Source organism: Saimiri boliviensis, chromosome 11 (genome assembly GCF_048565385.1).
Source record: "Saimiri boliviensis isolate mSaiBol1 chromosome 11, mSaiBol1.pri, whole genome shotgun sequence".
NCBI classification, from domain to species: domain Eukaryota; kingdom Metazoa; phylum Chordata; class Mammalia; order Primates; family Cebidae; genus Saimiri; species Saimiri boliviensis.
In genome coordinates this window covers 72,707,099-72,722,039 of record NC_133459.1, presented here as the reverse complement: position 1 = coordinate 72,722,039, position 14,941 = coordinate 72,707,099, and the positions used below count along the sequence as shown (strand labels likewise).

General features: G+C 39.3%; 1 protein-coding gene across 1 annotated transcript in view; it reads left to right on the top strand.

Annotated features, from left to right (window-relative positions):
- The first annotated feature begins 3 nt into the window (after window positions 1-3).
- The window catches only part of CRYZ (crystallin zeta), a 29,943-nt gene continuing 15,005 nt past the window's right edge, over window positions 4-14,941 (top strand). Inside the window, exons 1-4 of the mRNA XM_003921408.4 lie at window positions 4-155; window positions 7,604-7,727; window positions 9,173-9,325; window positions 12,736-12,899. Coding sequence (XP_003921457.1) covers window positions 7,617-7,727; window positions 9,173-9,325; window positions 12,736-12,899 — 428 coding nt within the window. The 5' untranslated portion in view covers window positions 4-155; window positions 7,604-7,616. The remainder of the gene's footprint in view (window positions 156-7,603; window positions 7,728-9,172; window positions 9,326-12,735; window positions 12,900-14,941) is intronic.

Genomic DNA, 14,941 nt, shown 5'->3' with positions numbered 1-14,941 from the left:
CTTCCTCGTCGTTCTGAATTTGGGAGCGTCTCCGGCCATCGTCTGGGGGTGGAGCACGCTCTAGGCGGAGCCTGCAAAAGTTGGAGATGTGGAAGGCTTCCTTCTGCGGAATCCGAAGAAGCCCTCGCAGATTTTAATTCCCACTCTAGATTCTGGTAAGTGGTTTTAAAAAGTCTCCTTAGTTGTTCAGTCAGCGAATCTCCCCACTGCTCGTCCAAGTGGAACCGAGGATTCTAGCTGCACTCCTTTCCTGCCCTCTGTCCTCCCCGAGAACTAGTGCATAACGAGCTCCAGATCGAAGCCATTCCTCTCCAGGGGCTGCAAGTTCCGGTCCGTAAATCACATAGGGCGTTTTGCTTTCTGGTCCTGGGCTCCTAGCCCTGCTCGTGCGTTTAGGCTCTGAGTTTAGGCTACTACACCAAGAGGCGCCCTTTGGCACTACCCCTGCCCAGTCTCCCCCACTCCCCCGCACTCCCCGACCACCAATGTCACGCTGCACCCACCTCCAGTCACCTGCTTGACTTTTCCTGTAGCCTGTGCCTGGGTTTGGGGTTTCCTGCAGCAGTCTGCCCAGACCCCTTCCCACAGCCCAGTTGTAGGAGATTTTTTTCTCCTGGATTCCCACAATTACAGGTTTCCCGGAGCTCTCCGCCCCATCTTCCTCCAGCTTTCCCAGATTGCAGTCTACTTTCGGAGAGAAATGTATGGTTTTATTGACCTGTGAGGCCCCCCCCACCTGGAATAATCTTCAAAACAAACTTACGAAACACTCTATTAACACATCGTTGGATGTTTATACTGAGTTTCTAGAGGACACTCAGTGACCAGGGAAGGTGTGTCAATGATTAAACCGTTTAAAGGCTAAAGTTTGGAATGCTTGTCCATAGCTAATGGAAATTGGTGGAAGAGTCCCACTGAAGCCACTGTGACTCCGTGTCTGGTTAGCACAAAGTTCAGCAGCAAATCTCTCCGAGCTCTACTCTTCCAACACTAGGGAACAGACTGGAATCAGCTCCTAAACTCCTCCCCTCTTCATACCCCATCCTATCACAAATGAGCAGAAGTGACCTGACAAGATCACACGCCAAGAAGAGACTTTCTCTGACCACTTGTAATTCTTGCCTTTTTTATATTTCTGGGTTAAGAATAATAAACCATATGCTCACATGAGTCATTTCTTATTGGCAGCAGAACATTTTACAATGATTCTTTTTCTAAGTTTTCAATTTTTTTCTTTTTCTAAGTTTTCAATTTTTAAAATTCTTGCCAAATTTCTTATTTAATTTTACTTTTGCTTTTGTCCCATGTTTCTTTGCTCTGGCTTTGTGAGTTGATCTGTTCATCCTGTGTTAAAATATATTAACTATTTCCCAATTCCTTTAATTTATCAAATGGATACAAGCATAGCGAGGAAAAGATCACCGTTGGAGGAAGGATTCTGGATTTTCTGTTTGCTAGATTCGTAAGGCCTATTGGCAGCCTTTCAGAGGTAAAAAGTAAAATCAAAAATTAAACCAAGGTACTCTAAGTTTAAAAAAAATTATTTGATAAATAGGAAGGCCTGTTTGAAGCACGGTTTAATTAAAAAAAAAACAGACGCACTGGAAAGGCCTGTCCTGTCCACAAGGCTCCAATGCTAGGGAGTAATTTTTTTTATTAATTTTTAAAAATAGAATCATGTACTTTGTATTTCTGCAGCGTTCCCTGACTTAGTGGGCATTTGAGAAATTTCAAACACTAAGGATGCCTTAATCATAAAATAACTACCTGCAGGTTAGTTTGATTTCACATTTTCTAGCTTAGTCTGTCTCACTATTACTGTTATAAAGTTTATGAAGTAAAAGGTCTTATATGCCAACATTTCAAAGGGTGAGATGAAAAAGATTGTAAATAAAGTTAAAAAAAAGTCAGCTAACACCATTTAAGTATAGGACTTGGGTTCTAGCTTTGCTTTTATGTGACCCTGGCCAAGTCTCTTAACCTCTTGAGATATTTCCTCATCTATAAAATGGATGGTGATTTTATTTTTACTTCTGCATAAAATAATAGTTTAAATAACTTCTCTACCTGTTGTGAAAATAGTTATATCAATGGAGGTGGAAGACTTATGCTTTTTAGAAGAAATGAGGTATTATAGGAGTTTGAGTATTATCCTATTTACTATTAGTATGCCACATTCTTTTATTCTTTTTATGATCTCATCTGACATGTTTCATCATTATGAAGCATACGATGATCCCGTGGATAGGTTAAGTTCAAAGGCAACGAGTGCAGGTTGGAGCCTGATCCATCAGAATGCTAGAGGCTCAGTGTGAATAAGATCAGCAGAAGCCAAGTAGGAGATAGTGTGGTCAGGCCGTACCTCATCACTTTACAAGCCCGATAGGCTAATGTGGCAGTATAGTACTGGGCAAAGCAGGTGAGTCTTCCAAATCCAGTAGGAAGGACAAGTTTCCTTCTTTTATTCCTTTCTCTCAACTTAGCCAATGCCAAAATGTGGGGGTGGGGGGGGATATACAGATCCTATTTCAGAGTAATTTTGCTTTTGTTTTTAAATAGTTTTTTTTTATGGTAGTTGTGAGATATGAGTGTTTGAAAGAAATACATAGGTAGGAAGTAAGTAGATATTGAAAATGAAAAAAGAGCAAGCTTGTCATAGAGTATGTATGTAGGTATAAGAGAGAGAGAGCACAGCTTACAGAGGTAGGGGCAGCGTGGGGCATTTTCTCCTTGCTCTCTGAGTTTAACACACTGCTTTACGTATATTTAAGGTTCAGAAAAATACACATTGGGTAACAATCAATGTTTGGTATTAATGTTTTGTTTAAGTCCTCTTCTAGACTGAATTCTTTGAGAATAAGCTTGTTTTGACAATCAGAGTCCTGTAAATATCGTTATATTAAATTAAAGATGATTATAGAACTATAGAGTGTATATTTTTAAATAACATTTTAATGATTACTCTGCCTTTTTCTTTTTTATTTTTATTATTTTTTTGAGACAGGGTCTCACTCTGTCACCCAGGCTGGAGTGGTGCAGTGACACAATCATGGCTCACGGCAACCTCAACTTCCTGGGCTCAAACGATCCCGCCACCTCAGCCTCCTAAGTAGCTGGGACCACTGGTGCTTGCCACCACACCTGGCTATTTTTTTTTTTTTTTTTAATTTTTGCAGATGGGCGTTTACCATGTTGCCCATGCTGGCTTCGATCTCCTAGGCTCAGGCAATCCTTATGATTCAGAAATTGAAAAGAACAATAGAGGGAGAAATAACGATGTCTGCTATATACAAGAGCCTACGTTTACTAAGTTCTGTGCTTGGTGCTTGCCATGTCTCTAGCACGTAACTCTGAGTGGGAGCCTAAATTTCAGATGAGGAAATTGAGACTCAAAAGGTTGACTGCCTTGTCCAAGACCATGTAGATCCTAGGTGATAGAGCTGGGACTCACACCTAGAGCTGCATATTCCAAAACCTGCTCTTTCCATAACACTGTGTGGAAAACAAACCAAAAACAAACAAACAAAAAAGAAAACAAAACAAAAACCTCTATGTTCTTATATCCACCATGGAAAACTCTGATCTGGGCAACCTTTTTCTTTTTTCTTTTTTTGATACTTTGACTTTCTTTTCTAAGAAATTCTCTGCTTGAGTAGAGACCTGAATGCAAGTACAGTGGTGGGATTGCTGGGTAGGACTGGGCTGTTTTTTCCCAGCCCTGCCCTCTGACAGATCACCTCCCAGTCAGAGACTGCCAAGCTGTTCTAAAGTGCAGTCTTTATGCCGTCTGCCTCCTTCTGCCTCTTTTTTTCCCTGAAGACCACCCTTCAGGATATGTTATTGCTAAACAACCTTTGGAAATGTCACTTTCTTCTTTATGCTAGACACTGTGTTAAATCATTTTAAGGTTTTAAAATGACACAAACTTTTGATTAATTATATCAGGAATTTTACGTAACGCTACTAAAATATTTTTGATTCCACCCCTTACCCCCAATTACTGTATGTGGAAATGTGGAATGACATTTTATAGCCAATGTGGGCTCTATTCTGAGTAGTCCTGTGTGAAGTTCTGATACAGTAAATGTCTGAATTCTTTCATATCAGGTCCTGGTTTCTGCAACTCTTTTTAATGTTTAAACTTTTTGTGGTTGAGGAAGATGTTTTAGGTAATGGCAGAATCTAATACTATTTGGTTGATTTCAAGAAATTACGATAACCCACAGATAAAATTATGGATATATAGTCAAAACCCTTTCATTACATCTTTACAGGTACAGAAGATTTTCTAAGATCATGTAATTTTCTATACAAATGTTATTTGCCTTTTTATAGTTTATATTAACTTTGAGTTTTCATTTCATTTGACATTAACAGTGGTAGGACAGAAAGGTTAGACATGCTACTTGTAATTTACAAAAGATTGCGTATGGTGCATTGTTTTTAGTTTTTGATGTTTTTCCCCTTTTGTTAAAATGAATGAACTACATAAAGCCGAGTGTTTCAACATTGATAAATCTCAAAAACTTAATGCTGAAAGGAAAAGGCAAATTGTAGAATTCTTTTTCAAATCCAAATTTGCTTTTTCCTTTCAGCATTAAGTTTTTGAGATTTTTATATTTCTTAAACTATATAAAGTTTGAAACATGCAAAACAGTAACACATATTATTTAATATTCCATACACATGTAGAAGTGATATTAAATGCTTGGGAAAGATGAGCACTGAATTTGTGGTTATAGTCACCTCTTGAAAGGTGACTAAAGGGCCAGAGGCAGGTTTGGTGATTCGTACACTAGTCTTCAATTATATCTATAATGCTTTAGGTTTTTAAAATGCTAAGGTTTGTTAAAGCTGGATAATATGATTTGGCTGTGTCCCCATCCAAACCTCATGTTGAATTGTAGCTCCCATAATTCCCGCATGTCATGGGAGGGATCTGGGGAGGTAATTCAGTCATGGAGCAGGACTTTCATGCTCTTCTCATGATAATGAATAAATCTTATGAGATTTGATGATTTTGTAAAGGGGAGTTCCTCTGCACATACTCTGTTGACTGCCGCCATGTAAGTTGTGTCTTTGTTTCTCTTTTGCCTTCTGCCATGATTGTGAGGTCTCCTTAGCCATGTGGAACTGTGAATCCATTAAACCTCTTTCCTTTATAAATTGTACCCAGTCTCAGATATTTCTTCATAACAGTATGAAAATGAACAAATACAGTAAATTGGTACCATTAGAGTGGGGTAATGTGGTAAAGATACCCAAAAATGTGGAAGTGACTTCAGAACTGGGTAACAGGCAAAAGTTGGAACAGTTTGGAGGGCTCAGAAGACAGGAAGATGTGGGAAAGTTTGGAACTTCCTAGAAACTTGTTGAATGGCTTTGACCAAAATGCTGATAGTGATACAGACAATAAAGTCTAGGCTGAGGTGGTCTCAGATGGAGATGACTTGTTAGGAACTGGAGCAAAGGTGACTCTTGTTATGTTATAGCAAAGAGACTGGTGGTGTTTTGCCCCTGCCCTAGACATCTGTGGAACTTTGAAGTTGAGAGAGATAATTTAGGGTATCTGGCAGAAGAAATTTCTAAGTAGCAAAGCATTCAAGAAGTGACTTGCGCATTGTTAAAAGCATTTAGTTTTATATATTCATAAAGATATGGTTTGGAATTGGAAGTTATGTTTAAAAGGAAAACAGAGCATAAAAGTTCAGAAAGTTTGCAGCCTGAAGATGCAATAGAAAAGAAAAACCTATTTTCTGAGGAGAAATTCAAGCCAGCTACAGAAACTTACCTAAGTAAGGAGGAGCCAAATGTTAATCACCAAGATAATGGAATGGGGAAAATGTCTCCGGGGCATGTCAGAGACCTTTGTGGCAGCCTCTCCCATCACAGGCCCAGAGGCCTAGGAGGGAAAAAATGGTTTGCTGGGCCAGGCCCAGAGACCCCATGCTGTGTGCAGCCTAGGGACGTGGTATCCTGCATGCTAGCCTTGGCTAAAATGGGCCAACATACAGATCAGGCCATTGTTTCAGAGGGTGCAAGCCCTAAGCCTCTGAGACGTACATGCAGTGTTGGTCCTGCTAGTGCATAGAAGGCAAGAATTGAGGTTTGGGAACCTCAACCTAGATTGCAGAGGATGTGGGGAAATGCCTGGATGTCCAGTTAGAAGTATGCTACAGGGACAGAGCCCTCATAGAAAACCTCTGTTAGGGCAGTGTGGAAAGGAAATGTGGCCTGGGATCCCCTGCACAGAGTCCCTACTGGGGCACTGCCTAGTGTAGCTGTGAGAAGAGGACCACTGTCCTCCAGAACCCAGAATGATAGATGCACCGACAGCTTGCACTGTGTGCCTGGAAAGGCTGCAGACACTCAATGCCATCCCATGAAAGCAGCAAGCAGGGAGGCTTTATCCTGCAAAGCCACAGGGATAGAGCTGCCCGAGACCATGGGAATCCACCTCTTTTATCAGAGTGACCTGATGTGAGACATGGAGTCAAAAGAGATAATTTTGTAGCTTTAAGATTTGACTGCCCCGCTGGATTTCAGACTTGCATGGGACCTGTAGCCCCTTTGTTTTGGTCAATTTCTTCCATTTGGAATGGCGATATTTACCCATTGCCTGTAACCCCATTGTATCTAGGAAGTAACTAACTTACTTTTGATTTTACAGGCTGATAGGCAGAAGGGACTTACCTTGTCTCCAATGAGACTTTGGACTGTGAACTTTTGTGTTCATGCCGAAATGAGTTAAGATTTTGGGGGACTGTTGGGAAGGCATGATTGGTTTTGAAATGTGAGGACATGAGATTTAGGAGGGTCCAGGGATGGAATGATATGGTGTGGCTATGTTCCCACCCAAATCTCATCTTGAATTGTGGTTCCCATAATTCCCATGTGTCATGGAAGGCAACTGGTGGGAAGTAATTGAGTCATGGGGGAAGGGGGTCCTCATGCTATTCTAGTGATAGTGAATAAGCCTCACAAGATCTGATAGTTTTTTAAAGGGGAACGCCCCTGCATATGCACTCTTGTCCACCACCGTATAAGACATGTCATTGCTTCTCCTTTGCCTTCAGCCATGATTGTGAGACTTCTCTAGCCATGTGGCACTGTGAGTCCATTAAACCTGTTTCCTTTATAAATTATCCAGTCTTGAGTACTTCTTCATAGCAATATGAAAATTAACCAGTATACTGGGTGTCGGGTAAATGTTTGAAATATTTCATAATCTAACAAAAGGAGGTCAGTTTACCTAATGTTAATAAAACTAAACTAATAAAATCTCTAAGATATTGCAACCCAAGCTTACACAAAAGAAAACCTAAATATGTGTCATGCTATGTCTATCGAAATGTTTTTGTTTGCATATTTGAGTCCTTTGTTGAAGGCACTGAATCCCTATAGGAAGTAGCATGAAGTATTTTGCTTTGTAGCTGAAGGATTTATAAGATGAAAGGTCCTTAAAAATGAAATGAGATCAGTGGTAAGTTCATGATTGAAATTGTTATTTGAAAGAATTGTTTGATATGTTCCCTCCAGGGGGTACAAACATGGTGATATCGTAGATACAATATGACAATACATTAATTTTTTTCTTTCTTAGTATATAGATCACCATGGCAACCGGGCAGAAGTTGATGAGAGCAGTTAGAGTTTTTGAATTTGGTGGACCAGAAGTCCTGAAACTGCAGTTGGATGTTGCAGTACCGATTCCAAAAGACCATCAGGTAGAAATAAAATTACTTTATTGAGGCCATAATTACACTGAGTGTGAGTCTCTTGCACATAGTACTCAAAAGAATCAGACTCACAATGATTTTTAAAGACATCGAATTAGTATGGAATTCATACAACATATACATATGGACGTTGATAAAGTGAACATAAATCTGATAATTAGTGAGGTAGATGTATGAAAAGGAATAACCTCTGGTTATAAGAAAATTTTTGATGTTTGGAGTGATCTATGTAGTGTAATAATTGGATTTTTCTGAACGAACACATAAGGAGTTTTGAATAAGTTATTCTCTTACAAACATTCATTTTTATTTTGTGCATGCTGGGAAAACAATTTTCTTTTACATTCATGCTTTTTCATGTGTGATTCATGAGAATTTAAGTATACAATTTAATCCTCTCCAATGACTTTAACAATATACTGTTGATTTAAAATTATGTATTTTTATTACTACACCCTCCAAGGGTCCCAAGTCCAATTTTCTTAGCAAGCCTATGAGAGGTTTTACAATTTGGCTATAACCTATCTTTACAAATTTATTTCTCATCACTCCCTCTCCATATAGAGATACAGTGCTGTAACACCATCAGATTTTGTCCAGTTTCTCTAAGACACCGTTTCATTCCTCTGTCTTTGCACATGTAATTTTTTTTTTTACCTGAAATATCCTTTTCCTATCATTTCTGAAGAATTTGTCCTTATCTTTTAAACCCTAACTCAAATACTACTTCCTTTATGAAGCCTTCCCTTATGCTTATACCAGAGGTAATCATTCTGTGTTAATTAAGGTAAAATTAGCTCCTACAATTGCTGTAACCTAAAAAGGCAATGGTTCAGCCACAGATAAGTATGTCTTATACACTAAATTTAAAAGTTCCCAAATGTGGGTGTGTATCTGTTCTCCAGCAGTGACTTAGGGACCCAGCTTCTTCTTTCATGTGGCTCTGTCAGCCAACCTCTCTCTTCCAGGATCTCCATGGAAAGAGGAAAAGCACAGTGTGACTTGGCTAGGAAGTTTTAATGGGTCAGGCCTGCAAGTGTCTGCTATCACTTTTGCTAACATTCCATTGGCTAAAACTCAGTCACTTGGCTACTCATAACCATGAGGGAGGCAAAGAAGCACTGCTCTTAGTGTGTACCCAGGAAAAGGAGAAAACGAGTTTGATGAACACGCAGAGGTCTCTGCCTCATATTCCCTTAAATATTTCTTTCACAATTTTCCCCAGAATGTTTTTAATACAGTACATAAGCCATTCTGTCATGTCAATTTATGTTAGCTCGTAAAACTGGAATGTGAGTTCGTCGAAGGCAAGCATTTATTTGTTTTGTTTTGTCTTCTCCCATTTCATAGCTTCCATAATCAGCACAGTCCTTGCATAAGGCTGAGTGAATGCCTAAATTCTTTCTGTGAACTAAAATACATTGTCATTGCAGGTTCTAATCAAGGTCCATGCATGTGGTGTCAATCCCGTGGAGACATACATTCGCTCTGGTACTTACAGTAGAAAACCACTCTTACCCTATACTCCTGGCTCAGATGTGGCTGGGGTGATAGAAGCTGTTGGAGATAATGCATCTGCTTTCAAGGTATTGCATTTTTAATTATTTCTATTTTGGCTTAATTTATTTTCTTAAAATACTTGAACGTAGCTTTCAAATGCATCCTATTTAAGGTTTTAAAAGGCCCCGTTACACAGTTTCTGCCACTTGGGGGCTCCTCTCATCAAAAAAGAAATGACATTTTATCCAGAGGCCTTATTTGTTTACATTGTTGTAAACAGGTGCTGGGTAATTTCTGGATCTTCATGTGCCCACAGAATGAACTGTGATTTTTTTTTTTTATTTAATAGAAATATGTACGGAAAGAAAACAAACAAGGAAGTTAGACTACTTCCTAACTCTTATTGATACAAAAACTAACATAGTTTTTAATTCCCTTTATAAATTTCGCTTCATAAAGGGCAAGTTAATTCTTTCGAAAAATAAGTAAAATGTGAAAAAAATACAAGGTCACTATACAGTTTTGGAGCTCAGACTCAGTCAATGAAAATGCCATGATCCAGATATATAGATATAGAGATATATATTTGAAAAGACATATTCATAGTAGACTCATGTCCTAGCATCTTTCCTCATAGTTCTTTGATCTTCTCAGCTTCGGCAGCACCTTACCAAAATGAGTTTGATGGAGAAGGTTATGGTGCCCCTCACAGGAAGACGGGCAAATTCATACAGCTTTTCACTCCTTAGCCTGTGGCAGCCTGGCTTCTGCCCCCATAGCTCCACTGAAAGGATTCTTGCTAATGTCACTAGTGGCCTCTGTATTGCTGGAGTTAATGGGCCCTTTTATGTCATTGTCTCTCTTGACTTTTCTGTGACATTTGACACTCACAGCCACTTAACTTTTTCTTCAGAAAAACTGTTTTTCTGCAGCTTCTGTGACATTATTTTCTCCTGTTCTCCTCTCCCCTTCCTTTCTGGGCCTCCATTTTGAGGCCTCTCTTTTTTTCTGGATATTTCTCAAATCTTGGTGTTTCCTGGGGCTCTCAGTCCCTATTTAAAACTCTGCTTTCTGTATTCTGTACCTTTTCCATAATCTCATACACTTCCTTCGTCACCATTATCACATTACATCTTTAGCATAGAGTTTTCTGCTAAGTTCTGGATCTGTGCTGTCCCAAACAGTAGCCACTAGCCATGTGTGGCAATTTAAAATTCAACTTAAATTTATATTGAAAATTCAGTTCCTGAGTCACTCTAGCAACATTTCAAATGCTTAATAGCCTCCTGTGTCCAGTGGCCACCCTGCTGGACAGTGCAGATGTGAACATTTCTATCTTTACAGAGAGTTCTGTTGGAAACACTGGGTCAAACTCAAATGTCTCACAAAATGTGTCTGAAACCGAGCTTCTCTTTTCTCACTGCCGATAGCGCCTCTCTTGTGTGACTATCTTGGTGACTTCTGGGGTTTGAGGCTTCCTCCTGACTTACTGGAACTGTTTTCTCTCTCCTTTCCATTTCCACTGCCTGTAGTTAAGTTCAGGCTGTCTTACCTACTTAACTTCACCCCGACCTGGATTTATATAATAGACACTTAACTTTCTCTTTTTCCCTGGAATTCATCCTCCCTCTAGAATGAATTGTTTTATAGAATTTCATTCTGATTGTGTTACACCTCTGTTTTCATTCTTGCATCCATGTCTTGCAGACTTCAGTGAGACTGTTAAAATTCCTGGTTGCTGTGAAATAAGATTGCTTCATGCTCTCTCCCATCTATGTTTCCATTCTTACCTCCCACTCCTCCTCACAGTGTGCTTTATTCTTCAGTAATGAACTCTTTATCCTTCCCTGCACATCCCAGGCCTCTCATCCCTGTGTTTTAGTTCATATTGGTTCTTCTACTTGACAGAATTAAATGGAAACTTTTAAACATGGATTCAAAGGATTTTACACTTTCGCTTCAATTTCTTTTCATTTTATTCCCTGAAACGGTTACATACCACACATTCATCTACTTACTCATTGGTAGCAAATGCTGCTACTTTCTTGGCATTTATTCCTGTCCCTATCTTTTTGCCAATTTTGTTTCCTTCACTCAAAATCACTCTTCCTCATTCTAGTTTTCAAAATCTTGTCCTGTTCTTCAAGACTTACCTCAATTATTAGCTTCTCTAAAGCAATTCCTAATTTCCTCTACTTAGAAGGAATTTCTTTTTCTTCTACCTGTCTTCAGTGGTGTATCATGTCTGCCTTGCTTTATAATTTTTTCTGCCCTTTGCTTTTCTCTCCTCCTAGAGTCCAGGATGCTTGAGGTTAGGGACGGGGTATTGCCGTCCCTCACATAACTTGAAATAATGCTTTCTATGTACTATATTCTCAGTAAATGTTTGAATTATATTGAAATCAATTCAACAAGTTTTTTAAGCTGTAAAAACAGTATTAATATCCACTTCATCATATTTGACATTTCTAGGCAACCATATTAAGTGGTGGTACTTGTCTTTGACTCCTGGATGCCTTTTGAATCTGTTTTTGTCTTCATTCTATCAGATAGTGTTTCTACCTTTTCAGATTTCATTTAAAGTATACTGAGCAGTCATTGCCTTAATAATTTGCCTATTCTAAGGAATATTTACTTTTTTTTTTTTTTTTTCTAAGAAGGAGGAGTTAAGACAGGTGGTTGTGGTGAGCAGCCTAATTTTCCCTAGTGTGCAAATCATACACTGGACCGATAATGCCTGGCTAGGACGTTACTTCAACCTCAGTCATCCAGCTGCTTTTTTAATAGTGAGGTCCAACAGACATTTGTTGAGACTTTACTGTGTTTCTGGTGCCGTGACAAGTGAAGAAGCCAGTCCTGGCTCATTCTGCTGTCGGGGTCCTAGCAGGGTTTTCTGCCTTTGGGTGTTTGCCTGAGGAGTAACGGCAATGCTGGGGTGAGGAAGCTCAGGGACAAGATTTAGAATAGGTGTTTGGTGTGCAGAAGAAAATTCACGTTTTATTTGTTTCTTCTCCCTAGCATTTTGGGCAAAAATAACAGTTTATGTTGGCTGCTATTTACTAACTGCTTCATCTGAGGAAATTACTGAACTTCTTTGTACTTCAGTTTCCTCATCTGTGTAGCAGAGATTGCTTTAGATAATAAGCATACCCACCTCACTGGCTGTTGTGAAGATGAAATTAGTTAACACTCCAGAGACACTTAATACAGTGCCTGACATAGCAAGCTCTTTATGGAGCTGAGCCATCAACACTATCATGCCATTCAAGGAAGTTTCTCCTTCCTTTTCTTATTTTTTTTCTATTTTCCTTAGATTTTCTTCCCATTCATTCCCACTAATAAACATTTTAAATGTTCAGTATTTTAAAATTATTTATATGAGACCCTATATAGAGAGAACAATATGTAAATACTTATTTCTTGCTATAAGGGATTATACCTATTTTGACAGAATTTTTTAGTCCTCCTGCATTTATTCATTTTTGTCTTTCCATAGAAAGGTGACAGAGTTTTCACTAGCAGCACGATCTCTGGGGGCTATGCAGAGTACGCTCTTGCAGCAGACCATACTGTTTACAAACTGCCTGAAAAACTGGACTTTAAACAAGGAGCCGCCATCGGTATCCCATATTTTACTGCTTATCGAGCTCTGATCCACAGGTAATAACACATGCTGTCAATTTTATGACTGGTGCCAAAAGAGGGCAGTGTTCACTGCTTTCCTTCTAGCTATCTGTGCATCCATCTGTTCATCATTTTTGGTTACCAATTACTTGTCATGAAACATTTATAGAACGGAAAGTATGAATTTGGGGGATTGTGCTAATCTCTGAAGATACAAAGAAGAGCAAACACTGTCTTCAAGATGCCCATAGTCTAGTAAGGGAAATGACATAAGAGTGGTCATATATATGTATAATGTGGAAGGTACAGTGGTGGACATGTACATAGGGATGCATGGGCTCAGAAGGCATGTGCCTGTGGTGATGAGATAGGCCTTCCTAGCAAGGTGTGAGACTTAGACTATCATAAAGCCATTGTTCAAAATCTTGTTATCCATTAAAATCATCTAGGCAGCAATTTAATAGTACACTTTAGGGCCCTACCCCAGACCCTCTGGTTAGTTTCCATGGCTGGTGCCTTAGAATCTATATTTTAATCCCATCTACTAAGTATTTGAAAAGCATCAGAGTGAATTCACTTGAGCAAGGGTAGCTGAAGGAGAGAGGACATTCTAGACAATGGGAAGAGTATGGGGAAAAACAGTATGGTGTATGGGAACAGCTATAGAAACTTGATTTTTGTTAGGAAATTTCAAGAGAAAGAGCAGTGAAGAATAAAGTTGGAACAGCATAATCTCTCAATAAATGTTAGCTGTCATCAAGGAGATAGAATTCAGATGGTAAAAGATAGATTATAGAGTTCGTCCCTTGCTCTGTAAGGGATTGGAGTTAATGAAATGCTATATTCAGGAGACTGCTATTGTCATGTTTGTGTTTTATTGAGATCATGTATCTGCTGTGCGTAGGATGGATTTGAGGATAGGAGTGGAAAGAGAGAGATAGGAGTATCTTACAGGAGTCTTCACTTGACAAAAATCTTTATGGGCCAGAGCAAGGGTTATGGTGGAAGAAGTAAGTAGAAAGGGAAGAATAACTATTTAGTGGTGGTAAGATCAGAGGTATTTGGTGATTATTTGCAGGTAGAGAATGAGGGAGAGGAAGAGCTTAAGAGTAGTCTAGCTTTCTAGCTTGGGTCTTGTTTAACTGTGACAAAAGAAATGAGAAAGTTTCAGAGGGAAGCTGTGTTCAGTTTTGGATTTGAAATTGTGAGAGAGACATCCTAATGGAGAAGTTCGGTAGCCTGTTGGATAAAAAAGTCTGAAGCTTGAAGACTGGAGATAAAAATTTGGGGATATCAGCCTGTAGGTAAGAATTGACAAGATGAAAAGTGGTTGAAATCCCTCAGGAAGTGAGAACACTGGAGTGAAAATAGAACCCTCATGAACATCACCATTTAAGAATGTAGTCAGAGAAAAAGGATCCCATGGCTGGCAGAATCTGGAGGTCATGGTATCCCTTAAGCATCCAGTAAATGCATGGGCTTTGGAGACAGAAAGGCCTGGGTTAGTGTCTTCACACGGTACGAGTTGTGTGACCTTAAGCTACTTAACCATCTCAGGTGCAGTTTACTGATTTGAGAAACATAGGTAATAACAGCACCTGCCTGCTAGAGTGTGGTAAGAATTACTTGGAGGTAATGTGTATAAAGTTCTTAGTACAGGGCTGGCACAGGGTAAGTACACAATCACTGCTGGCAGCCTTAGGAGTGGCAGTTGATAATGCTACTAAGGAGTTAGGCCAGCTGTCAAATGCAACACAGAGGTCTGTTCAGAAAAATATAACAGTTGGGCTCAACAATAAAGAGGTCATGGTGACTTTCGTCAGCTTCTTTTCAATAGAATGGTGGGAGAGCTTGACTGAGTGGACTGAGGCAGGAAGAGGAAATCAATTCCTTGAATGGAGACTATTCTTTTAAAAATGGAGGAGATAAGGAAGAGAGAATTGAAGGTTGCTTGAGGCGAGTTTGTGGAAAAAAATGATTTTTTTCAAGGATAGACAAGACTTGAACCTATTTACAGATGGAGGAAGATCTGCATAAGGTAAGATGGAAAGGACCTAGGACACAGGTAGAGAGATTGG